The sequence below is a fragment of the Anser anser genome (assembly GCF_964211835.1).
Source record: "Anser anser genome assembly, chromosome: 25".
NCBI classification, from domain to species: domain Eukaryota; kingdom Metazoa; phylum Chordata; class Aves; order Anseriformes; family Anatidae; genus Anser; species Anser anser.
The window spans coordinates 2,760,847-2,786,714 of record NC_139746.1 but is presented as its reverse complement, the minus strand read 5'-3'; the positions used below and the strand labels follow the sequence as shown (position 1 = coordinate 2,786,714).

Sequence of the window (25,868 nt, the reverse complement as noted above, 5' to 3'; positions counted from 1 at the left end):
CTGGTTATACTAGCATGCTGAAATAAAGATTGTCAAGCCTCATCTCAGCCTGGATTATATCCAAGTGAGTTGACCCTTACAGCAGAAACAAACTAGGTATGTAACAAGATTTAAAGCTCGCATTGTGAGTGAATTTCTCTAGCGATTTTGTACCACTAGGGAAAGGGCTGGGTCCAATACCTGAAGCTCCCTCAAGCAAAGTGAGCATCAGCATGGTCAGTTTGCTGCCGAGAGCCGTAAGTAATTTGAGGGCAGTGATGAACTTATGGCATCACTTGACTGAGCGTGGCCCTTGTGGACCATCGGTTGCAGCAGAAATGTAAGCAACAGAAAAAAAGATTTTTTTTTTTTTATAAAGTGTGCTTTGTCATTTCCTGAAATTTGCCCCATATTCAAAGGCCTCAAAAGAGCACAGACCCTGTTCCTAAATAAGACCATTCAAGGAAAGAGGGAGAAGGGGCTGGGGAGGGGAGTAGAGTAAGATGTACAACATTTTTTTTCTTTTTAAATATAAAACAAAATAAGCATTTTGCAAAATGACCATCTTTTTAGCCCTCTACCATCAAATCTACCTTTCTGAGTTGCACGATAACTTTCTGCAACTCTACAACACACTGCCTGACCTCATCAACTGTAGAAGGATAAAATGGAAGTAAACTGAAAATATACTTGGAAACATTTTTTGGTAACCAGTTTTTCAGGTTAGGAGATTTCACGCAGACCTCAGATTAAAGAAATGGAAGCAAACAGACATCAGTAACGTTTCTGAGACACCCACACATTTCAATACCGGTCAAATCACAAAAGCAGTAGGTTTTAACAAGAATGACTTCAAAATAAACCAAACGTTTTCAGTTGTATTCCACGGAATGATCCACCTAATGCATACCTGGTGATGAACACCTTTTTAAGATCATGATTTGACATTGAAGAGCTTGACTTTGCTTTCAAAGGCAGCAGAACTACTGTTGCCAAGGCTCTTCCACAGAGGTGAGATCCAGCACAAATGAGTTAACATCACTAAACCTAGAAACATTTTTGGTATTGTGTCCCCTCCCCTTTTCCCCTGGACAGAAGCCCAGTACCAGGGACTGTAGAAAACAACTAGTCCCAAATGTTAAAGCAATTACAGTTAATAAAAATTCTTAGCTTTCTATACTGAATTAGGCTGCTTTAGAAATCATTTTTAACAATTAGGAATAATATATTACAAAATTACTCAGAAAAGAGGAACTACGATCTTTTTAGACTTTGAGGTACGTTAACGGTAATTGGGTTATCAGTCTCTAAACCCTGGATGCAACCAGAGTTTAAAAAAATCCAACCTGTGCGACTGAATACCACCAATATACTTGGAAGACATCTTATATATCCCTAACAGCCAGCTGCTTTTGACACTGTCAGATGGGATTCAGCTTCGCCACACTGCTCCAATGGATTCTCAGTTAGTTTGAATCGAGCAAACTTCTAAAAATAAATTAGTTCAGTATAAATAATTCACAAACTGCTTTGTGCAAATTTTTTTTATTTCCACATTTATATCACAATGTGTCCACTTAAAGGACCAAATAGCAAAGTTGCTCCCTTCTGCATCCCAAGAACACAGAAGTCTAGTTACTGTACATTCACTAAGGCTCTTTGTTTTTGCAAATTGCGTTTATGATGGATATCCATAAGGCAAACAATATCTAAAGGAATGGTAACAAGTATATTTCCAGCATACAAACAGGCTTCCTTTTTCCCTCTCACAGTACAGTTACAAACTCGTAGCACCCTCATTACATTTAGATTCTAGAAAAGGTGATTTTCTTTTTTTTTTTTTCCTAGAAGTTTGCAGGAAGGGAAAAGGAGGAAAAATATTTGGCTGGTGGTGGTGGGATCAAAAATATCATTAAACATCTAGTTTTTGCAGCATTTCTCAGAGACTGGATTTAAACTGAAACCAGACTAAAATATGTGGATGCCTATGGAATGTTGAGCTGAAGCTGGTTGCCCAGCCTGCAGTGCAACACCTGCTGTTTAAAACCCAATCTCCGTACCACATGACTTTAAAAACGCAATCATGTTCAGAGATGTGATACAAATAAAACTACAGTTTTTGCACATTGTCTCTCGAATATCTCACTGCCAAATAAAAACCCAAATCAAGTCAAATAAATAGATGCATATTTTGTTAAGGTAACTTCCACAAATTTTCTCTGTACCTGCCTGTAATAAGATTCCGGCATTCAGAAAGTGCTGGAAATCATCTTCACTTCTTGGGGACTAACACTTTTTTATAGCTGGCTCGCTATAGAGTTTTGAACTCAGTTTATCAACCTTCGTATGCCTTCCTTTGCAATTGTTAGTAAACTGGTAGCAGCATTTCACAAAAGGAGAATTTAAAGGAAAGAGCTGTCAATACCCAGCTCCCTCTCACCCTCTGCTCGTTGGGCCTGTTTGTCCAGGACAGGAGGCTTTCTCCGTGTTTAAGTGGCATAGTGTCTGCCATTTTTGCTAACTGCAGATGTAAAAGCATTTTAGCAAAACTGAACTCAGTCTAGGCAGACATAAGGCAGGATGTTCAATCTACCGTCATCCCCGTGTGGATCTAAAGATATGCACTGTGTCCAATCATACCAGTTACCCTGTGTATCATAACAGCCGTTCACGCCTGGCCAGTTATGTTCACGTATTCTGTTGAGATCATCACTTGTGACCTCCCTTGTGACCCCAGGCAAGTCTGTAGGTTTGCTGTTAGGAGCTAGAACATGAGTCTTTCTAGCCTCTTTTCTAGTGCTTTCCTCCTGCTTTAAATATTCAGACATGAAGTAGTGAGCTCCTGGAGTCTGTACTCCTGATGAAGACAGCAAGCTACTCTGTCTGTTTAAATATGACTGAATTATTTCATTTCTGGATAATTCTTTCCAGTTCGTTTGTTCAAAAGGGCTTTGCAGGTTAGGTTTTTGCTCCTGCTTTTCCGTTTCTGTCCTGTGCTGTTCAGTAAGTGCAGGGATTTCTACCTGCAAAGGATCTTTCTGTGTTAAAGGTTTTATCTGTCCTGTCATGGGATCAAAAGTGAGTTTTCTCTCTTTTAACCTCACAGGTTTCACGCCCCCTTCTGTCACGTGCCCGTCCAAGTTGACTGTATAGTCTCTAGGTCGGTACCTTTTCTTCTTTTTACTATCTGAACCTGAAGCAGCATCGTCACTGTCCATTTTTGAAGTGTCCTGTGAAAAGCCCACGTGTGGCGTGAGAGATTCCCCAGGATGGGAGCTGGTTTTGCAGCTGGGAGATGTGTGCTGTTGAAGCGTCCCTGCTGTATGCCTGTGCTGGCTTTCAGAAGGTACCTGCTGCTCCTGCCAGTGCTGAGATACCTCAGTTACTGATTGCTGAGGGAACTCCAGTCTTTTTGCTGGCATGGGAGGTGTTGATGGTTGCATCAAGGATGGTGGCGGTGATGGCACCTGTGCAGTATCTAAGAACTGAGACCTTTGAGACGGACTAGGCATCGAATCCTTTGGTGAGTACGTAGTATGCTGCCGAGCAAAAGTATCATGCCTGACATTTCTAGGGCTAAACGAGGAACAGCGAGGACTCTTAGGTTGGTGCGGTCCTGTGGTTTCTTCTGATTTATCATGCTGCTGAAGCACTGCAGTCTTTAATAACGAGGAAGTGCTTGAAGGTTTTACAAGTCCCGGAGAACTGGTGTGAGGTTTTACAGCATTTACTGGAATCTTATTGTGTTTATCATTTTCACTGAGTTCTGTCCTGCTGCTTTCAGGCCCTGCGTGTAGATTTACATCTACAGGACTAGGAAAATTTTCAGGACTACCTCCAATTCCATTCGTTGGAGGGGGTGAAGAGTTTTGTAATACTTCATGACTAGCTTTGGAGACTTTTGGGGCAGGAGGGCCCTGATGCCCATCCCTGTGTTCACCTTTCCTTTTCCGATTTCCCAATTTCTCTGGTTTTGGAGAATTTAGTTTCTGTATGTCATTCCTGCTTTTCAATTCACTGATTGGCTTTGACCCAGCCACGGCAGGAAGCGGTGCTTCTGGTTTGCAGTTGTGAGCACCCCCATTTGCTGATCCAGGTGGATTCGGCAACCCTCTTGGCACTGGTTCGTTCTGGGTTACAGGTTCTATCAACTTTTGCCAATTCCGCAACAATTTCTTGGCACGTTTGGCAAGTTCCTCATTGGATGTCTTCTTCCTCACCTCATTGATAAGCCTCCCAAGTCTTGTTTCCTAGAAAAAAATAAAAGTTCTTTTAGAAACATGTATCATTCTAAACAAAATTCTAATTCCATTTTCTAAGTAAGTTTTTGCTTTTTAATGCTTACTCTAAGAAATATCTAGTATAAAACAATTAAGGTTTAAGAGCTGAATTAGCCTTTTTGGAAGGATTAGCCCACTTGGTCCAGCATTCTGCCACACAGAATGAAACCTACTGTGGGTTTTAAGCCATCCTTTCTTCCTCCCCTGGCTAAAGCAGCAGAGCCACTAGCTGTGAAAAACATCAGAAAGGAATTTTTAATCAGCGGGAACCTTGAGAGTATAGGTGAAAGCTCAGATTTGAGTGGAACTGCAGTACTCAAGGCAGAAAAGGTTCATTTATTACAGCGAAACTGAGACCTGCAGAAAGAGGCATGAGGAGAAAATCCAGAATCTTTGCCTGTCACAGTAACACACTGAAAACACAAATCTCCATTTCACAGATCTGACTGCCAAGGTGTGATTTATGTCCTGTCTTCTTCCTTCATGTCCTCCCCCTTCACTCCTAGTAGCTTGAAAGGGTACTGAAGACCAGCTTAGAGAGGCTTTTCTATGATGCCCCAACACGGTTCTGTAATGGGAAGGAAGTGAAGTGTTTGTGTCCAAAGCACACTTGGAAACAAAGAATTCCACAAGTCGGATTACTTAAGAGCAGCACTTCAAAGGAAGACAGACTGGATTTTGTGAGAAATATGCAACATGTGATACATATGTCGAAATGCAACTAGAGTTGACAAAAATCTAGACAGGTTTCAACGTCTCCAGCTGGAAAAAAATCATCTTGGTATTGCACCCAGGATTTACAGAATAGCTGTGTGATTCCCACATGGAATGCATTTCCATCACATTTGGTCCTTTATGAATGCGAAGGTAAACCCCTGGCACAACACAACGCTTTCTGTACTGCTATGCCTCAGAATCTCATCTGCTTTGAGATTTGTTCATTCTGAGATTTGTCTCCCACGTGGCAGCATGGAGAGCACTTAGCACTCACCATCTAAGGCTCAGAACAATTATTTCACAGTAATTGTATTTGTGAATATCACGATTCACGTTTCACAGTAATTATTTGCATTGGCATTGTGTTCAGTACTCACTAACAGCTGATCCTGTAGTGCTGACTACTTACAGCATCAGATATCACCTCAAACCATCCTATAGCTACCTGAGTCTAGGGAAAACAGTCAAAGGTTATAAAAAACAGTAGTTAAAAGCAATTTCACGATAAAGATTGAAAACCTTTTTATGATTTAGCCATAGGAGCATCTTTGGGCTCTGTATTTAAAAGTGACCGGAGACACTGCAGTCGCTATCCCAGCTGATACTTCAGCTTTTAATACATCTAATCTCACCACAGAGATTCAGGCATTGAAACATGCTGGACTAAATTTCAGATTAATTTTACAGAACGTTCCTTTCCGATTTCAGATTCATTGCTTTGTCACCAAACAACTAAAAAGGTGATCAGTAGCTCAACAAGAAGAGTGGTGATGAACGTGAAGAATTAACAAGTAGCAAGTAACAATTAATGTAGTGCCTTATACAAATAGGAACCAGGCTGCCCAGAACACTGATCTGAATCCAGAAAGAACCACTGTGTACACATTGAGATGTCAGAAGCAGCATGAGAGGGACAAAATAATATCTTAATTGTGAATCTTTTGCAATCGATCTATTGTTTCAAGGAAAGCTCTTATGGAAATGAGACGGGCTGAGAAAGTCCTTTTATGCACACAAGAAAACCAAGTGACGTTCAGATGGTGACATACCTCAAGTGCCTCTTTGGTAATGGGATATTTCTCCAGGCTGGAGATCACTTCCAGCACTGCCACCATGTTATGGATCTGCAACAAGGAAGAAAGAGTCACTTCATGTTTCACGTACATGTCTTAGTTATCAAACGTACTGTAAGACCTCCACTTTATAATTGCTGGAAACATTAATCACAAAATTGCTGTCACACTGTCTGGCTTTAGGGAGCTGATCGTTCAAAGAATAGGGACAAGGACACTTTACTGACCTAGTTGGAAACTGAAAGAACTGTAACAAACACACACTTACATAAAACTAAATGAAATCTTAGCAGTAAAACCAGCGTGCAAATTAGCAAAGTTCCGAGACCCGAGTCCAGGTATTAGTTAATTGTCCTAACTGGAAACATAAACGCCAAGTGAACAAAGAGTAACCAGTGAAATCAGAAACGCAGCATTTATTCTTTTAGGCACTGCTTTAGATTTACACAAGTCACCGCTGACTAATTTTGCTCAAAATACCGGTGCTTCCTGTAGCTACACCAAGCGCCTAAAAGCCCAGGTACAAAGTACTCCAAGTTTCAAACCAGCTGAAGCAAGCTCAGTGCCCAGTAGGTGTCCTCAGCCAGTCGCCCAGCACCAGACAAACCAGGCGTGGGATCCAGCTCCCAAGCAGCCACCTTAAAAACCGTCAGCATTCTGGAATTACACTTCCTGCTATGTGACACTGAGGAGCAACTTCAGAAATTCACTTTACAAAGAGGGTATCCGATCTTCTTTCTGATGGGCTTCGCTGCAACATTTCTGTATGCACAAGGCCCTCCCAAAGGCAGCTGCCATGATCTGTGGATGTTAAACACGAGTGCGATTTTAATAACTCCTCTGAGAGCACTCAGACTACACAGGGATCCAAATTTCCATGACCTGATACTAACAGCACTGAAAACTGGAATTTCTAATTCACCTTTGTAGATGGATTTAAAAGATAAGCGAAGGAAAACTTGAATCACTGAGCCTCGTTTATTGCTTAACTGCGTTTGTGACTCAACTGGACACAGACTGCAGCCGAGGAAAATCACGCAGCCGGGACCTGCGCAGGGATCCCACGTTAACCCCACGTCTTTCCCGAGCACAGGCAGGCAGCCCTGCTCTCCCCACACCACCGCGAGGTTCTTCGTGTTAAGAAGAACACGAGTTTGTAGGACTCGGCTTTTTCCAACTCATTTCTGCCCTTTTATAAAGTCCCAAACAAAAGCAGGACTGCTTAAGGCTGATGATACGCAGATAAAGCTGCAATGAAACAGTTTGCCTGGTTTTTACAGTAACTTTTATCAAATTTATTTTTAAGTCTATATTGGTTTGGAGTGATTGTAACTCAAGTTATAAAATCTTTTTCAGACTAAAGATGAATTAAGTTGTCACGATTCTTTCTCTGCTGAACTGCCATGCCTCTGCAGATGGGTAAAGCCCTACCATCTGAGGCAGGTTTACGTTTTAAAGCACCGATTTCGATGTATTTTGGTATTTAGTATTTTACTTCAGTGCACTGACTTTCTTCACGTCTTGATCCTTGCATCCCTCGCTGCCCAGGAAGGAGGATTTAGCACCACAGTTTAAGTAATACATAGCCCCCCCTTTTTTTTCCTCCAAAGTTTCTAGCTCCGGAGCGCTCAGAATAGCTAATGTTTAATTCTGGGAGTTTCCAGACAAACATTTTTAGACTTGCAAAACATGATACTCTCCCTCTCAACACGTTTTACACTATGAGTTACCTAGGCGCAAGAAATCACTGTTTATTGCACACATCAATAACCGGTACGATTATTTTTGCAGTTACTGGTAATCCCCAAATATTCATTACCTAAATGACAAACTGATGGCAAAAAAGGATCATTAGCCTATCAGGAGGTCAAGATGGGGAAAGCGATATGCTCATATATATATACACACCTACAGAAAGATGAAACTGGTCAGGGAATTTCCAGCAACAGCTTTGCCTTTGTTTTAAAATACCTAAAGACACGCATATGGCTGCCCCCAAATGCTAAATCACCTCCCAGAGGCCAGGTCTGTACCAGGAGTGATAGCTGCTAGGCTCCTGCTGCACTCCCTTCCTCTGACAGAGGCATGGTACCAACTAGGAGAGCAAAAGCAGCCTTACACCACCGGGTCTGTGCTGATCGCTCAGCTCCTAGCAGAGCACAAGACAGCGGGTTCAGACTCTTCACACACTCGTGGGCCATCGCAAGCACCCGGCCGCACTGAAGCCATGGCTGCAAGGAGGCCAAACACTCGAACAGCAAGTAGCTTCTCCTATTTTTCCTTCTTTTGACCTTCAGGGAAGCCTGGTTCTCTTAAAAAAAATAATTCAGGCAGGTTCAACAGCTTCTCCACCCTTCTCCAGTAGTTTTGTGCTCTTATCTTGAAACGCTTTATCCAAACTGTCACAAAAAGTTTATCATAAAAATCATCTTTACCTGTTTCAAAATAATACAGACCATGAAATCTCTTGTGGTATAGTTAAACACTATGATGAAAACAAGATGACCTCTCCAAAAGGCCTCAAGTATCATCTTTTCGAGACGAAGGCACCTATTTCGATAACAGCAGTACATCAGTATCACACAGCAGGGTCTTTACCTTAAACCACCTGTTACTGGCTGCATAAAAATCATGTATTGTCACACAACTGACATGAGAACAAAGTTATAGAACCTACCAGGACGTCCTATTTTGAGCAGCAGCAGCAACGATCATTTATTAATGCAAGCTGCTATTAGAAATGCTTCTTGGCTACGCAGCGGATAGGCGAAGTACCATATGGCACAGTGGGACAAGGGAGTTTGGCAACTTCTCCTCGGACACTGTGTAAGAGCACAATTGCATAACTCGGTCTCTCAAACTTGCACATCATTTTAGTTTCTTTTTGCCTTTGTCTACTTATGCTGCAACCCACTACAACCACCCCAAAACAAGAAGTACCACGAAACAGCCCCAGGACCTCGTTCGTATTCAGGACCTTGCAGAAAACAACCGAGAAGAATTCAAGCTGCACTTCGATTCGTCCCATGCTGCTCCCATGGTGTGAAGACCGACCGGCACACAGACTGATTCACTCCAAATTTTACTGGAGAACATCTGCTTCGAGTCATCTACAATAATCCTTTCCAGCCAACCCTAATGACAGTCACAGAAAACAAATCTTATTTATTCCATGCAAGCCTCCTGAAGTCATTCAGTCGTACTCCGGAGCTCACTACTGGGATCTCAGATCTTTTCCAAGTTCAGCAGTAAATGTTTTTACTACAGCCTCAGACAAAAGAACGGGGTTCTGAACTCCGTGGAAAAGATCAAACAGCTCAATTTCTCTTCTTTAATTGCCATCTTAACCCTGCTTTCGCTTTTCTACATCGAGAGCAATTCAGTAACTGACTTCAGGGTAGGCGCTACGTGGTGGTTTAAAGGGCTAAGAAGTTTTTTTTGGGTTTGGTGTGCTCAGCACGCAGCTGCTCCCTGCCGCCTCCTTCCTGGGCAGCTTTACAGGCAGCAGCAAAGCAAGCGGCTGCGCACGAGCTGGCGTCACCGCTTCCACGTGCCGGGGCTGCAGAAGGGCCAGGGAGAGCAAGCAGCCTGCTGGGGGTTTGTTTCGCACCAGGCTCAGCTGCTGCGGGTCGGTTCTCTTCCTCCTGCACCGAGCAGCCCGGCACGGGGCGAGCGCCAGCTCAGCGCCTCCACTCTCCCCCAGCACCGTGGCCCCGCAGGCGCTCTCGCCCCGCTGCTGCCCAAGGAAGAGCTGCCACAGAAACACTCGACCGCCATCATTCAACCCCAGCTGAAATCAGTTTTTAAGGTTTTGCAAGGATGCTTCTGAAGATTTTTGCATGATCGGACCACGGTAGACGACAAACCAGATCTGAGCAGTACGGATGAGGGCCTGGGGCAGGAGGACTGGGTGTTTCCCTAGGGCAGGAAAGCCCAAGAGCTAAGCACAAAATTATAAAAAAATTGCCGTGAAGCTGCTAACACAGATTTCTGTCCTACTGGATTCTGGACAGGAAGGTTCTTCTTTGTAATTATTCGCATGAAGTTCAAATAACAGCACTAGAAGGCATCCCTTGACACAGCATCATCATCCATACGGTCACGTTAGTACCTTCAGAAGTTTCTAAAAGGTATTTAAACCTGGCTTACAACACCTCGAGTCTGATCAATGAAACTTTTCTAAACAAAGTATAATGCTGCTCTCCTCCTGAAGTCACAGGTTGTAATAATCAATAATCTGACTCCATTATAAGTATTCTGAACAGACTACACAAACACATCAGAAGATACTGGCTTTGAGAGAAGGTATTTGACATTATATTACAATTTAGTTCTTCAGAACATGCTATCACTACTCAGTAGTTTGCTAGCTTCAAAGGAAGTGCTTTGTTTAGCAAATATCACAGAAATTCTTACAAAAACAAGCAAGAGAAGTGGACCTACGATAGAAGACTCAACAGATCTGTCTTTGATACTGATATGAATCCAGATCTCTATCACCAAGTTGTTGTTTTCTGTTTGCAATTAATATTAAAAATGCAGCATGGTCTACCCAGAGGTTCACGGGGGCATTTGTACCATTTTTGTCTTCCCCATGCCCCTAGGACAGCAGCATTTTATTGGGAGTTACAAGAACTGTCATATCCACGGGTCACGTAAATCTTTAGGCTGGATAACATTAGAGAAAATCCTAGATCCAAGGTCGATACTGCTAAAATTGCCAGGAAGGCAGAACCGATCTGAACGCAGGTGTGGCAGCAGCACCACGAGGGATGCCCTCCACTCACGCTCGCTTTCTCCAGAGCAGCGTAGCTCTTACTTACATCTAAGCACCGATTCCTACCCCAGACTGGGGTCTCTAATCAATACCAAACTTTGCTCACGGCAGTGTGTATGTATAAAAGCTATTTGACTGCATTATAATCCAAAACATGGAATAAGGAGTAAGAAGAAAGAGAGCTGCTAGTCACAGTAGGCTTTATTTAAGCACTGCGATGGAAATACAGTAGCAGAGTGTTTATTTCGCACTTCATATAGGACGCATCAGATATCAGACATTAGCAATACATAACATGAACAGCAAACTAAAATGCCATTTATTCAAAGATACAGACCAAACACACAAAGTCAGAATTCAGGTTACAATGTGCTGGTATTTAGATCAGTTCCCTTGCAACTGATCTATTAACAGTTTCCCCTACCCCCAACGTGGCATGGCGCTGTCTAAAGATAGGGTAGAGGAGATACTATTCACAGAAATGACATACCAAAAAGATGACCATGCACTACTTTGTTCATAATTACCGAAAGTGTTTGAAAGTTAGTTTGCATAAACAGAGTTCAAGTATTCCCCGGTATACAAAAGGTATTGTTAAAGGTGGAGGTGTGCTTCCTATTAAAGATCTGCTTTGCTAAATACTGAACATGAATAGATGATTTATGCATTTTTGGGTTGATGACATCCCCTGAGAGCATCTTCTACAAGAGAAATTCACTGGGAGTCCATGCTTTGAAAACTGATCAGAAACGCGTACCGCAAAACAGCAACGAGAAATACTCCTTGGCTACCAAGAGCAGTCACAGAAGTACGGCAAGAACTTATCCTGACCTCTGGATTTAACATTTCCAGGCCTAATTGAAAGATTTAAGAAGTCTGCATACATTTTATTTGTTCTCAGCTTTTATTTAATGGGAAGGTAACATCATCCAGATTCCTCCCCACACATACTTTACAAAGCCAGGATCAAACAAGAGAGTTAGGTCAGACTCCAGCAAGATACCGCTCTGCAAAGACATCAGCAGACCCGAAATATTTCACTCGAGCAAGACACTTTAGCCCTGTTACCTTCTGACAGTACATATGCACGTGAGTAAGTTGTACTGAGACTGGGACAGCCAAGGGATCGAGAGGAGTTGGCCAGCAGGAGAACTTGCCCCAGCCCTTCGGAGCATCCTAGGGCCAAGCCCCGAGCAGCCAGTGTGTGCCACCAGCACCTGAGCCCAGTGACCCGCTCCAAGGGGGACGCGGGACCCTTGGGTCTGACCCTGACACCTCCAGGCAGCACACGGCGAGGCAGGGGCAACCGCCCCCTGAAAGAAGAGCCTGTTGGTGGAGTCATTAGAAGGTCCAAGAAGTAGTAGGATACAGAGTGGGAAGACTCACACCCGAAACAATCGGGTCACAGATCAGCAGAGGCACGAGAGAGATCTTCATCTACAGGAGGAGGTCTTGAAGGCAACTAGAGAACTGACAGGACTGTAACACTTCGCTCCATTCATGTTTATTAACCAATAATTGGAAGACATTCCTGTTGCTACAAACAGGAATAATTGTCAACTTCACCATGCAGCCCGCATACAACGTCGTAAGACTTGTACCCTAGTGCCTACTCCTCGGTTGCATACAGAAGGTAGAAGAGCCGCTGCAGCATGACACCTCAACAACTTCTTTCCCTCTCCCCACCAAAAAAAATTAAAAACACCCATCCACCCCACAACCCGCCCAAAACCACCACACCGTGAACCTCGGCAAAACTTTTTGGAGGAACAAGTTTATGAACCTGATTTGAAAAGCCTAGCGACTGAAGCGAAGGTTGGTCACACGAAGTGCCATTAGCTGGAGGTGCACGTGCGGTACAGAGGCATGGGAACAGAGGAAGAAGAGCTCACATCTGGTTGCCATTGGGCCAGCAGGGCAGAACACAGTGTCAGCAGCATCTACCACAACAATAGTACGGCAAGATATTTTAGTCTTGTTTTTCCCCCCCACGCCGTGCTGATAAGGAACGGTATAGGCATCAAATTCAGCTGGAATTGCACGTTCATCCCGAGGCGCCGCAGTTCAAGAAGAATGTATACAAAGAGGAGTTCAGAGGAGAGCAGTGATAAGGGGTTTTGAAAACACAGCTAACGAGAAAGAGTTTAAGTACTCAGCTCACAGAGTATCGGAAAAAAACTAGGGAGGAGACGCACACGGCTGGAAATGAGCCTTCCTATGCATTAGAGCCACCATAAAGAAAAGGGTGATCAGTTGTTTTCACGCTCACTGACTTAGTTTGCAACAAGACAACTCCTGATTACATATGAGGAACAAGCAGAGAACTACCAGTGCACTCAAACAAGCTCCCAAATAGTTTCCATAGACACTACAGGGCTTTAAGAACAGAACCTGGAAGGAGCTGTTTTACATAGGGGACGTTACTTCAGAGGCGGCGATGGACCACGTCGCCTCCAGACGGCCCTTCCAGCCCTGCGCCCCCGCGACACGCAGCTGGCATTCTGAGTTCTGTCTCCCCAAGAGGATGCGCGCATGTTAATTAATTAGACGAAGCAGTCCGTGTTATAAAGGACTTGCAAAATTCAGCAGCCCGCTACCACCCGTGGCCCACGGCTCGTCCTACCGTGCGGGCCTCCTGGCTGTGCCAGACACGGCGCCGACGTCAGCCCGGCACCGCTCCGGCCGCCGATTGCCACCACTTCAACCACCCCACACCCGCCACTCGACATCCCAACACTTGAGCAACACCTCAGAAATGGCACGGGCCTGCCAAAACAACGCAACTGATTTAATGAAACAATAACAACCACGGAGCTGTTTGGCTTGACCCAGCCCTGTGCATCCAGTGCCTTCTGGTGCAAATACCAGAGAGCACACCGAGGCCAGCTACAGATGTATTTAACCCTTTGTGGAACACCACCACGTGTCTTATCAGAACCAGGCTTGTCAGGTGTTGAGCTGCACATCTAACGAGTACAAAATAATGTAACGTGCTCACCTGAGTGTGATCACTACAGATCATTTCAGCACAATAAATAACACCCACAGAACCCAGCACTAAACACACGAGCCCTAAAGAAACCCAAACAAGCATCGCGCTGGTCCTGAGGACATCTAACCACAACAATTTTGTCACATGCACGATAACCCTTCTTCCTCTCCCTCCACCTGTACAGAAAGTTTAACCAGATTAATCTTGGTAGTCACTATTTATTCCAAAATTATTGAAAAATTCAAAGAGCCATACAACTAGGTTGCTGTGCAACTGAAGCCACAGGAACCAGTCCTACTTCAACACGAGAGAAATGGGAGTTTGTTGACTATTCAGGCAGAACACCACAAAATATACGGAAAATCCAGCCTTAAAACGCACTCCTTTTTATTTAGAGTATTTTTGGCGCTTCCCACAGCGAGGAGCGAGGCAGTCACTTGGCCCCAAGTCTGTACTTTGACTGTGGTTATTTGGGAAGGAGAAGTCAGGTGCCGCGCACCCAGCAGCTCTCCACTTCACCCGAGCTGCCCGTCGTTATCTACCTGCGTTACCGTAAGGGCAAAGTCAGACACTGAGCTAGATCATAAGGACCCTTAAAGGCATCGCCCGGACAGAATCGTTCTGCAGTCACCTGCTTCATCTTAACACACCCCTAGAGAACCAGCGGAGATTTCAAATTATGCAACCCGCATTTAAGGTCTTGATGAGAATGGCTTCAAAGGGTCGAGAGCTTTCTGAAATTCTTAAATATTATGTTAGTTACCCATCCCATGAAATATCTACCTACAGCTGTTAACCTGAATGTAACGCAGGAAAACCCTAACATCACTATGAGATACAATTTTCACTCTTTTCTTAAAAAAAAAAAAATAGAAATCCCCCATTACCGTACCAAAGTACTTTTAAATGTAGCAGACCAATTTTATTCAAAATGCCAAGGAAGCTTCTCAAAGGATTCCTTAAATGACAAGGGAGGCGAAGGTAAGAGCCTGTTGAATACATTGCACGGTGGGATTTATTAATTCATTGGCGAGAAGGGCACGCAACGTGCTCGCATGACTGCTCGTGAGGTTTTAAGCATGGTGTGTTTGCTCACAAATCTGAGAAACATACCCTTACAAACTGGGAAGGTTTTAAATACCGAGTCTGGAGAGAAATAAGTCACTATCCTTTCAACAGCAATTACTAATACCGAACGTACGTCAGCACACACTATAGAGAGGTTTTATGGAGACGCCAAAAAAAGTGCAATCAATTTATCCTCAAATTATTGCTCACCGAATCCTAGATGAAATGCTGCTGCCAATCACCCATGTCCAAATACTTCCAGCACACAACCTTTCATCTCCCAGCTCACAAATCAGCGCGCTGCTTGGCTGTAGGATCAGCGCCACTCCGGGGCCAATCGCCCGGTGTGATCCTAACGGGACAGAAGGACCCAGCTCTGCTATCAGCATTTTATCTGTCCTTAAACAAACACCACTCAGAAGCTGGAAGCTGGCCCTCACAACACCAAGTTTAGTTATTTCCAACCTAGCAGCAGAAGCCTCCATGATTTCCACCTAAGAAAGCCCCGCTGAAGCCAAAGTAAGCTCCTTGATAGCTTGTCTTAAACAGTCCAGCAGGGAAAATACTACATACACTCACATTTTGATATACAAACTCATTATACATGACAGCGGAGGCAAGATTTTTCACGATACAGTCACGTTCTCAATTAGTGTGCTTATTTGCTCACAAATCACGACCACCTCACCTTTTCAAATACATCTGAAACATCCCCTCTTGAATCCTCCGCAGTCTCACTATGCTCAGCTCTACGTCAGGGAAGTGTAGTTTCTCCAAGGATGAACAATTTCACTGAAGTAGACATTTTCTGGAACATCCACAACAGTTACTTACGTACTTAAATATATAAAAATTCCATGTTTCCTCCCACCTAATCAACGCACACAGCACGAGGAATGTTATATACTGACTATGCTAACCAGCTCCAAGCTTTAAGCTACAGACACTTGGAGCTGTTTGTAGACAGCCCTGAAGTTCGCTCATCTCAGACAAGTTGTGAACGTGTGTTACCATCTTGGGACAAGCTGCTGTTCCTCCACCTTCCCGAGTGCCGCACTCCTGAAAAAAACGTGAAGACCTACAGTATAACCATGCAAATCAGCACGCGGAGCATCACGAGAACAATACGCGAGGAAGAAGCTCCCCACAGAAGTGCTGGCTGTCAGTCTCAGACAAGATTTCCACCTCTGCACGATCATCTTCACAGCACAAAGTTTCAAAACACACCCGGCTGAGCGCGTTCCTAACTACTCCAGACAGGCTCGGATGTAGGATGCAGAGAATTCCTCTCCTCCCTAACAGCTAAGTTCGAAAACCACTTTGTTCAATCAAACAGAACTAATTACGTTTTCCTTCCAGTGACTCCCTCAATAGAAATTTCTACCACCGACTGTTTGGACACGCTGGAAATTGTATACTTTGATATTAACAATCACACTTCAGCATGCACCACTGCCCCATGAAAGCCGTGCCCCAGAAAACACTGCCGTGCTGTTCAGTTCAGCAGACTGTACCTCAAATTAAAGCAATTTGCTAGCACTTAAATATTTTTCCAAGCACTGAAAGCATGAATTACCTGCAGAAAAAAATAATTTAGCTGTTAGAATACTGAATAAACAAACCTGCAATTACATTAAGGTGAACGTGATGTACTTGCCTTTACCTGAAATATTTCTTTACAGACCAGGCACCTAAGTGGGGCCGCACCATACCACGCACTACGCAGACCTAAGAAAGTTTACTTGAAGTTATCACCACGCACAAAACAGCCAGACAGGGCAGCAGCAAAGCGCTATCAGCCAAAACAGATGTCCGTTTTTTTTTTAATTATATTTATTTTTAACTCTAAATCTAATATAGCAGAGTAACTACGCCTTAGAAGAAGCACTTCTTAATCAGTATCCCGTTTCCCCAGTAGGCAGAATCAACTCCTCCTCTTCCTATCCTGAAGAAAGAAAACTCACGGCAGCTCCTTGAAGAAACTGGAAGAGGATCTCCCCTCCCAGGGTACCGGGAGAGAGCACTTCAGTTGTTCTGGCACTACTTCGATCAGGAGCCAAAGGTGTCAGTGACAGCACCATTACGCCAAAAGCTGGTACCAAAAACGCCGGAGAGACGCAAGAGCCCACACCTGATGCACTCCTAACCCAGGCTCACCCTTAACTTGGTTCCACAAAAGGTACCAGAGGACTGACAAATTCCAGTTTCTCTCCCCAGCCCAGACTTCAGAAACACGGACTAAGCTGAGGGTCTTCACGTTTTATAAGCCCCAAATTGGGTCTCTGCCCACTCGGGAGCTCGTGACAGCAAATATTTTCCCTCCCTCCCACCCACGGCAGTGCCAGGCTGCAGTGCCTTGGCAGCCGGAGCCGCTCGCGCTGCCAGCCCCTGCAGCTGCACCCCGCGGCCTCCCACCAGCTCCGGCACCCCTGGGACCCCCTGCTCAGCTGTCCCGGGGCTCCCCAACTCACCCGGGTTTCTTCAGGACCAACCTAGTGCCCCAAAAAAGCTCACTCCGGGGTCCCAGGTGCATCGGTGGCTGCAGGAACGCAGCTGCCCGCAGTCAGAGCTGCTTGAAAAACCGCAGCCTCAGCTCCCCTGCTGCCTGGGAAGTTGGGTTCAGCACAGCTTTCCTCCTGGAAGGATGCACACCTTGCACATCAGCTGCTTTTTCCACGCCGCTGTTTCACCGTGACTGGGAGAAATTACTCCAGATGTTTACCCTACCTACGGAAAGTTGGTTCTTCTGTTCAGTAAAACGCTCCACGGTTCCACCAAGAGAAAGAGAACTGTGTTACAGCCGTTTCCCTCCCCACACGTCTTCCCTGAGTGACTTCAGTGTCCAAATCACAGGTCCGCACCTGCAGACAGGCGCTCGTCGCAAAGCTTGGCTGTTGGGATTTAAACAGCCTGAGCCTGCACCACCCCGGGCTGCCACCACCCCACCCTCACCTCTCCTCGCTGCACAGTCCCCACCAACCTCTGTGCCAAACCCACCTCTCCCGAGCCACGAGGAGCCAGAGCCAGGCTTCCAGGGGAGCCCTGAACAGGCAGAGCGGGGCCAGGTGGGCTCCTCTGGCTGCCCCAGCCGAGGAGGGAGCAGGAGGTGGGGAAGGGGAAGGGGATCGGAGCCGCTCTGCTGCCGGGAGCAGCTCCGCTGGCAGCTCCGGCTTCTGTAAGCGTGCGAGTTTAAGCCAAGACAGTTTAATTTTGGGTTATTTGAAGCATTAGCCACTGCTGTAAAGTGGTTTACTCTCCAGTTGCAACGCTCACCGAGAAACTTCCCCCTGGACATCCAGCAAGAAGCTGCCCAGCACTTCTCCCAGGTCCACGTGTCTGGCCACCGCGCTGCTACACTGCAACAAAAAGGCAGGAACAACTCCGGACACCTCCGAACCACCCCGTAAAGACTCCACAACCGAAACTTGACCATAAGGCACCCGCTCTCATCTCAGAGCACGCCGACAGGCGCGGTTAACTCCTCCGGTAAGGTAACACCGCCTCTTCCCCGGCAGCCCCAGCCAAGCTAAGGCAGCAGGGGAGCACGAGGAAGCGAGCGGCGCACCGCTCTGTAGCCTCTGAACCTATTTAAGCACTTTAATACCCATTCCTGCTGCCACACCTGGGCCAGGACTACTCACAGTGCACCACGAGTTGCATCAGGTAATTGAGCAACATCACAAACTACCAAGAACAAAAAAAAAAAAAAAGATCCTTTTCCTTTTTTAGCCCAGATCAATCCCCGAGTTCATTCCACCACACGCTCCTGCACCAGCACACGTACAAGGGGTGTACGTAGCAGGAATAAGAAGTGGGTGTTATTTAAATTGTCACTGCCGCCGAAACAAACATTCAAATTACAGTTTAAGAACAAATGACTACTGCCATCATCACCGCAACCTGTGGAGTTTCAAGGAATTAACAACGGGAAGGCAATTTTGGGCATTCCCAGTGTGGGACCCCCTCAACCCAAACTCGCTGCGACTTTTGTTCCGCTCTGATTCTGTCCTAACAGCCTCAAGCTTTGTGACAGCGCTGCTGCAATGGGTACAACCGCAAACAAAAAGCTTTTAAGCACCCCAAAAAACCTCTCCAGAAGTCACAGGCTGTACGGCCACCAGTGACAAGTTGCCCAGGACCAGCCAGGGAGCTGCACAGACAAGTGCTGCCTCAGACGGGTTAAACCCAGTATCCATGTGAGCATCACAGGCACCGGTGGAATATACTTCCAGCAAGCACAAAGGAAAACAAAACAAATTAGTTTGCAAGCTGCTTCGGAAAGGGATGGGGAGCAAAACTGCAGGGCAAGGCCAAGAAGCCAACAGTATCTCCACCCGCAAACCAATGCATGAAGCGAACTCAGCTGTTGACAATACAGAGCATCAAAAACCTCATTTAGAGTTGTTTAAAATTACCAAGAGACCGAATACATTGGGACTTACTACAGCTGACACCAAATCTTTCTCTGGAACCCAGGACCGATGCGATAACACCACTCCAGACTCTACACATCAGGGAATCCCACAACCACCTGCTTGTTTCCCCACACACCTGACACAATCAGCTGCCTCGATGCACAAAGGGAGATGTGGGATTGCTCCTTGAAACAGGACGAGCTACAATAAAGAAGCAAAAAGTTGGGAGAGGTACAACAGGTTCCAGTCTCTTCACACACCGCAGCTTCCTTAAAACTGGTAAGCTCATTAAGGGCCTCGCAGAAAAGGATAAAGCTAAAGCAAAAGCCATGCCTAGTCTACTTTCGCCCACACAGCACTTCCCTGCATCTAGAGAAATTACCAAGACCCTCCCGAAGTGAAGTACTGCCTCCCTTCACCCCCAGCATTTATATTATTAGAGCGACGTCTGGCACCTTCTCCCGGAACAAGCTCTCCTTTTTAAAGTCGATTCTAGAAAGCGCATTTATCGCTGATGATAGAGGCTTTGGTTTCTAGACTTCGGCAAAGCAATCGATACAGACAACGGCCATGGGAGCGTCTTTATGCAACTCATGCGACAACTGGGAGATCACCATGGGCCAACGCACTAAACCTAATACAGCACACAAACCAGTTTATTTTTTAATAATTCAGATCAGGGACATCTCCTGAAGGTCTGTGCAGCAAGGCCAGCTGAGGTGCTGCACCCACGGCAGCCTGATTCACAGCCAACACAATCCCCACAGCGAACATCCAGTGGGTTGTTACTCAAACCAAAGCTAGGTTTGCATCACAAAGCAGTATTAATGGCAAATAATTAAATTATTGTCTAATATTTAACATGCGAAGACTGCTACATATTCAGGACGAGGAACCATTTAATTGCAAGCGCAATTCTAAGAGCCAGTTGGAAGCGGCAGGCTTTCCCGCAGAGCAAAACCGAACCGATCTCATTATTCCTGACATCAGGTAATAAATTCCCCGAAGAGCACGGAGCACAATTTAACAAGGCAGAGGTGTTCTGCTTGGTGGAAGTGGTGGTTTCTCCGCACAAAGAACCCGAAGGGAAGCGTCGTTCCTCCCAGAACCAAGGAAATCTCCTCTACAAGACCTCACACAACTGCCACAGTAAGGTGTCGGACATTTCTCCAGCTGGCATTTCTCCCAGGAAAAGGATTTTCCTGCAAGGACATCACATCGTGTGGGTGCTAACACCAAGCTCTTTCCTCCGATACAAGTCGCGGTGCGTTCCCGCTAACCCACAAGCTTTGGAAGGAAATCGATGTTGATACTTAGTGTTTAAGCCATGCAGCAGAAGTAGTTTGCCCATATGGTTTTTTTGATGCGAAAAGGCTGAATAAACGAAGACACGAAACCAGACATCCCGGGTGGCTTCCAAGATGATGTAATTTTTTTTTTAAATAGCTTATTTCTTATAGGTCTCACTTGAAATAGAGGTTACCCATGTAAATTGTGAACCAAGTGTGCGAAGCTAAGTTATAAATATATTCGGCAGCAATTACTAGAAGAGGTCTCAAGTGCTAAGTGCTTGTGTACAATTAAAGCATCGCTCCTGAGTCAGCACGGCTTGATGCAGCAGTTAAAGATGAACAATTGGCACGGAAGATGATTTCTCAAAGCAAGCAGGTTCTGAAAACTCGGGAAAAGATTATTTTGGTCAGTTCAACAACACTGATAGGGATTTTTTTTTCCCCTTAAGGCAGGACCTCAGACTTATCTGGGATTCGTATGTACTCCGAAGACCTTTAGAGGCACACCGAAATGGATATCCACATGGGTGGAGGGGCTTGGAGCAGAGAACACATCAGGGAAGCTTAAACTGATTGTGGGGTACTATTAGTTTAAGCTATAAAGAACTGTAACCCCCTCCTCACCCCCACAAAACCAGACCGCGTTTTCGCACATTTGTCAATATCCGTGCAATTTTCACCCCTCCTCCTCCAGAAACACACGCACGCTCACACCGACAATTACATTGAAAATCCTGAAAGAAATCCAGGCCTCAAAGCTTGACTTTCTTGGTAAACAAGGAAGTCAATCACAATAATGAATACTCTAAGTTTGAATGCGACCACTTCTTTTAACAGAAGATTCTAAAAGCCAGAAGAAAGTAGCCACAATTTTCCATGAGCACCAAGAAGTGCCGCGGCTCATACCTGCAGTGACTTCGTCCTGTGGGAAAACACCAGAACGGTTCCTTATGCTTCTGCACTGGGACTCAGGTCAGACTGAATTCAAAATCTACTTTTAAGCGCGTTCAAAAAGTCAGATTTTTCTTCCCTTCACAGAAACGGTGTGACAGATAGCTTTAGCTACTGTTTGCCATGTATTGTGTACGCTTTGGAGAAAAAAAATCTGAGCTCTAAGCCTGCACAATGAATCTCCACACCACCTCTGCTCTCATTCGAAGAAGAGGTTAAAATGGAAGACAGCCCCCTGCCTACAGGCGTTTCTGAACAATGGGCTGATTTTTCCGCCGCTAATTATTGCCCTGGATAAGTATCAAGTATGTAGAATTATAATTTAACATACATTACTCCTAAGCTTATGGGGCTACTGACCTGTAGGAAGCTCAGCAGAGCTGCGGGCTGATGCTTGAACTTCCCCCTGCAGACAGCTGCCTGGTTGTTTCTGGTCCCCCGCATCACAACCAAGCTGCAAGCACTTTCGCAGCGGAATGTAGGGTTTACGTATGGGGGAAAAGAAACCATATCCATCACAAAACGCACTTCCTAGCTGCTTAACTGCACACAGCCAGAGCGTTTCGGAAAGCAGCACCAGAAGTAGGGTAACCTGTGCCGCCAGCAGTTTCGAAGTTAAGGGAAACCAGAGACCTGCTGGAATTTTATGTAACTGGGTTGACACTTGGCCTGACAAAGTGAAAAAAATCTGCAGCCACAAGAAGAGAACCCTGAGCAAACAAAATTCATGAACTGACATTTCAGTGAGAACTGAGTTAAAGTACTGCAAACTCAAGCAACTTTGACATTTAAAAGCCCACAATTACCGTGATAATTCATTACTGTTACTCGAACATGCGATATCGCCGCTCATGACAAATGCGCATCACAGCGGATTACTAAAGAAGTTACAAGGTCAGGGTGATTTTGGGTGATTTTTCTTCCGTTTTCACGTCGCACACAAGCCGCTCCAGAACGTTTCCAAATGGCAATAGCTTTATTAGCTACTTCAAGACTGTGATATACATCTATTATAAAAAAATACTTATTCAGAGAGAAGCAGGTAGGAGTTTAATAGAGCCAAAATACCATTTTGTACACTGAGCCTCCTGGAATACCACGCACGCACGCATTCAGCCTGACACACCCCTGGCTGCCCCCACAACAAACTGCAGATGGCCAGGCCAAACGCACCTTCGCGTCCTGCTGCGGTGCCTGCTGAGCTAAGGCTACAGAAATCTGACAGACTGCAGGCTCCGCAGCCCTCTCACCGTAATAAACACCTGAGCGGAGAACTGCTTTAAAACGCCAAAAAAAAAATAAAAGGAGGAAATAACGCTTCGGATAACTGCATCGTATACATGAAGGCCACTTACTGGTGAAACACATGCCGACTTCTGTGCTTACACTACATCCCAGAAGGAGCAGATAAGCTCATTAGCGCTCTGCAGGGAAGGATAAAAGCGAAGACCGACGCTGCCCGGTGCTGGAGCAGCTCCAGAGCCCCGACTCCACCGTCGAGGCCCTCCGGGTGTCCCCCAAAACCCGGGGCCGCCTCCCCGGCCTGGTGACTGCGGCTGGAGGCAGCGGGGGGCCGAGGAACAGGTGGGCGCCCCCCGGCAGGTCCCGGCGGCTGCGGGAGCCCGGCCCAGAGCCCCCTGCAGGCCGCAACCGAGCCGCGGCCTGGCGTCGGGAGGCCGCCGGGCCGCACGCCGCATGGCCGGGCACCTCCGGCCGGCCCCGGGGGTACCGGGAGGCGGCGGGACGCGGCGGAGCGAGGCCCGTTGGGGAGCTGGGGGGCCCCTCCGGTGTTCCCATGGAGGAGGAGGAAGGGAACGGGGGGGGGCGCCGCCGGCAGCCGGAGCCCCCCCGGGTGCGAGCAGGGCGCCGGGGAGCTCCCCGCTACCGCCCGCAGCGGAGGCTTCCGGTGCTCGGGAAGAGCCCGGCGGGAGGCTGCGGGGGAGCGGCCCCGGGGGGACCCTCGGGAGCGGCGGCGGCGGCGGGGGGAGCCCCGGGCCGGGCGGCCGCCGCCCGCCGTCTCCTCGTTGCCGGCTCCGGGAGCCGCCGGGCCCGGCCGGGCCGTACTCACGTTGCTCTGCGGGTCGATGGCCTGCAGCAGCCGGTCCCTGATCTGCTGCGGGGAGGGGGCCGGAGCCGCTGTCATTGCCTGGGCGAAGCGGGGCGGCTGCGGCCGGGGCGGGCGGGCGGCGGGGCCAGGCCGGGCCGGGGCGGCGGCGGCTCCTCACTCGCCGGCGGCGGCGGCCTCTTCGGGGAGCCGGAGTCGCATGTTCGCTCCCCGCGAGGCGCGGGGGGAAGAAGAAGAGGCGGCGGCGGAGCTCGGAGCGGGGACAGAACCGCGGCGGGCCGGGACCGGGCCGGGGCCCGCCTGCTGGGCTCCGCTCCGCTCCGCTCGGGGCCCAACTCAACTGTGGGCAGGAGCCAGCCCCGCGCAGGGCACCCTGGGACACGCCCGACGCCGTTACGCACGGCGCGCCCCTGACGTCCCGCCGCGCGCAGCGCGCGTGCGCGAGGGGAGGGAAAGTGGCGGTTGAGGGGGGCGCGGGGCGGGAGGCCGTGGGGCTGAGGGGAGTGCAGCGGGGCTGCGGAGGGCGGCCGCCGGACCCAGCTCCTCACGGGGCGTCCCCGCGGCTCCCAACGGTAGCTCGAAGCCTGCGGGCGAGGCCCCGCGCGTCGCAGAGAGGCGCGACGGAGCTCTGTGAGGGCAACGGCTGAAACGGGGGGGGAAACGCCCCAAATATGGGGGAAGTTAGAACGCTGAGGGGAGACCTCGTTAACGTGTGTCAGTATCTGAGGGGAGGGCGTCGAGAGGATGGAGCCGGTCTCTTTTCAGGTGTGCCCAGCGACAGGACGAGAGGCAACGGGCACAAACTGAAGCCCAGGAGGTTCCGGCTGAATATGAGGGGACACTCCTGTGCTGTGAGGGTGACGGAGCGCTGGGACAGGCTGCCCAGAGGCCGTGGGGTCTCCCTTCTCTGGAGATTCAAACCCCGCCTGGACGCCATCCTGCGCAACGTGCTCTAGGTGATCCTGCTTGACAGGGGGGCCGGACTAGGTGATCTCCGTAAGTCCCCTCCAACCTCGGCCATTCTGGGATTCTGCGAAATGCCCAAAATGTGGAGGAAATCATAGAATCGTATGCCTGAGGAGCCTGGAGAGCAATCCCCAGGCAGGTAGAAAGCAGTGGTGGGGAAAGCCCTCCCCGCTTGGTTCAGTGAGTGGTTATGGGCCAGCTGGAAAACGGAAAGGAACCACCTAAGTTCTGTGCCAGTTTAAAATAAATGTTCACCTTTGCTCATCTCACCAGTGTGCTCTCCCCATCTCTTCGCATGACCACTGCTTAGATATTAAAGGATATACAGACACATGTGCAAAATCTGTTTGTTTGGAGGCCTTATTACGGGTTAGGAGGAGGGTACTGCAGTCTTTTTAGTTGTGAAATCTCAAATGTGTCTTTAAAGAAGTTATTTCCAATTCCAAACCCACAAAAGACTAAAAAATAAAAGTTTTTGCCAATTGACAGAACTTCATGTTTTCATTAGATTCATAAAAATGGACAAGGCAACCCTTGTAATCCACACAGGTATTAGCTGGGAAGAGTTAACCCTACAAAAACTGAACAAATAGTTCTTTATAAAGACATATTTACCTTTCCACTTTTGCTCTCTGTAGATTCAGAAAAAGGTGCAATTAAAAAGTCAGGTTTTCAGAAGCTTGTAATACAAAATTGGATTTGGTACAAAAGCAGCTGTAACAAACAGCTTCCACTGAAAGCCACCCTCTAGCACACGGGATAAGCAATCAGCCCAGCATTTAAATGTCCCAAAGCATATCAAGAGCAGCTTAAAACCAACTAATTGTTTTTAAAGCACGTGCATAGGAGCTGAATGACAACTTTAAAACTTTTATTCTTTTCAAAAATTGAAATTGTGAGGCGGCAGCATGCTGTTAATCCGCATTATCTAGTTAGAGCTATAAAACTGCCCGTATTCCTTACCAGCACAGCTTGGTCATCTTCCATTTCCCATATTCACCACAATCGGAGTGTTGCTCAGAAAGCAGGTCATCTCAGCACAGGATCAACCATTTTTCAGAGTAAGAATTAAAACCCAGTCTGAAAATGAGCCCTGGACGCTGCTCTGCTGACTGCAGGGGCCCTCTAGCGGCTTATTAAGAGCGATTAAACCTCCCGCACCCCCATTCGTCTGCATTTCACTGAGGAAGACTTGGATTAATGACTAGTAGAGAGAAAATGTTTTCCAAAAATTACATAAAACACTAGATTTTGTTTAGATGCCAAGGCAAGGTAGCATGCTACTCTTTTTGC

At 47.0% G+C, this 25,868-nt stretch overlaps 1 protein-coding gene across 2 annotated transcripts; it reads right to left on the bottom strand.

The window, feature by feature from the left end:
* Positions 1–1,508: 1,508 nt before the first annotated feature.
* MED26 (mediator complex subunit 26) lies at positions 1,509–25,430 on the bottom strand. Of its 2 annotated transcripts, none has more exons than XM_083811311.1 (3): positions 23,613–25,430; positions 6,026–6,100; positions 1,509–4,229 (listed from the first exon to the last, which is right to left on the bottom strand). In XM_083811311.1, the coding sequence occupies exons 1-3, from the start codon at positions 23,685–23,687 to the stop codon at positions 2,535–2,537; spliced, it is 1,845 nt and encodes a 614-aa protein (XP_083667437.1). In that variant the 5' UTR covers positions 23,688–25,430; the 3' UTR covers positions 1,509–2,534. The 2 variants fall into 2 exon arrangements, with proteins under 2 accessions (XP_083667437.1, XP_083667438.1); XM_083811312.1 differs by lacking the exon at positions 23,613–25,430 and adding an exon at positions 22,900–23,519.
* Between the last annotated feature and the right edge of the window lie 438 nt (positions 25,431–25,868).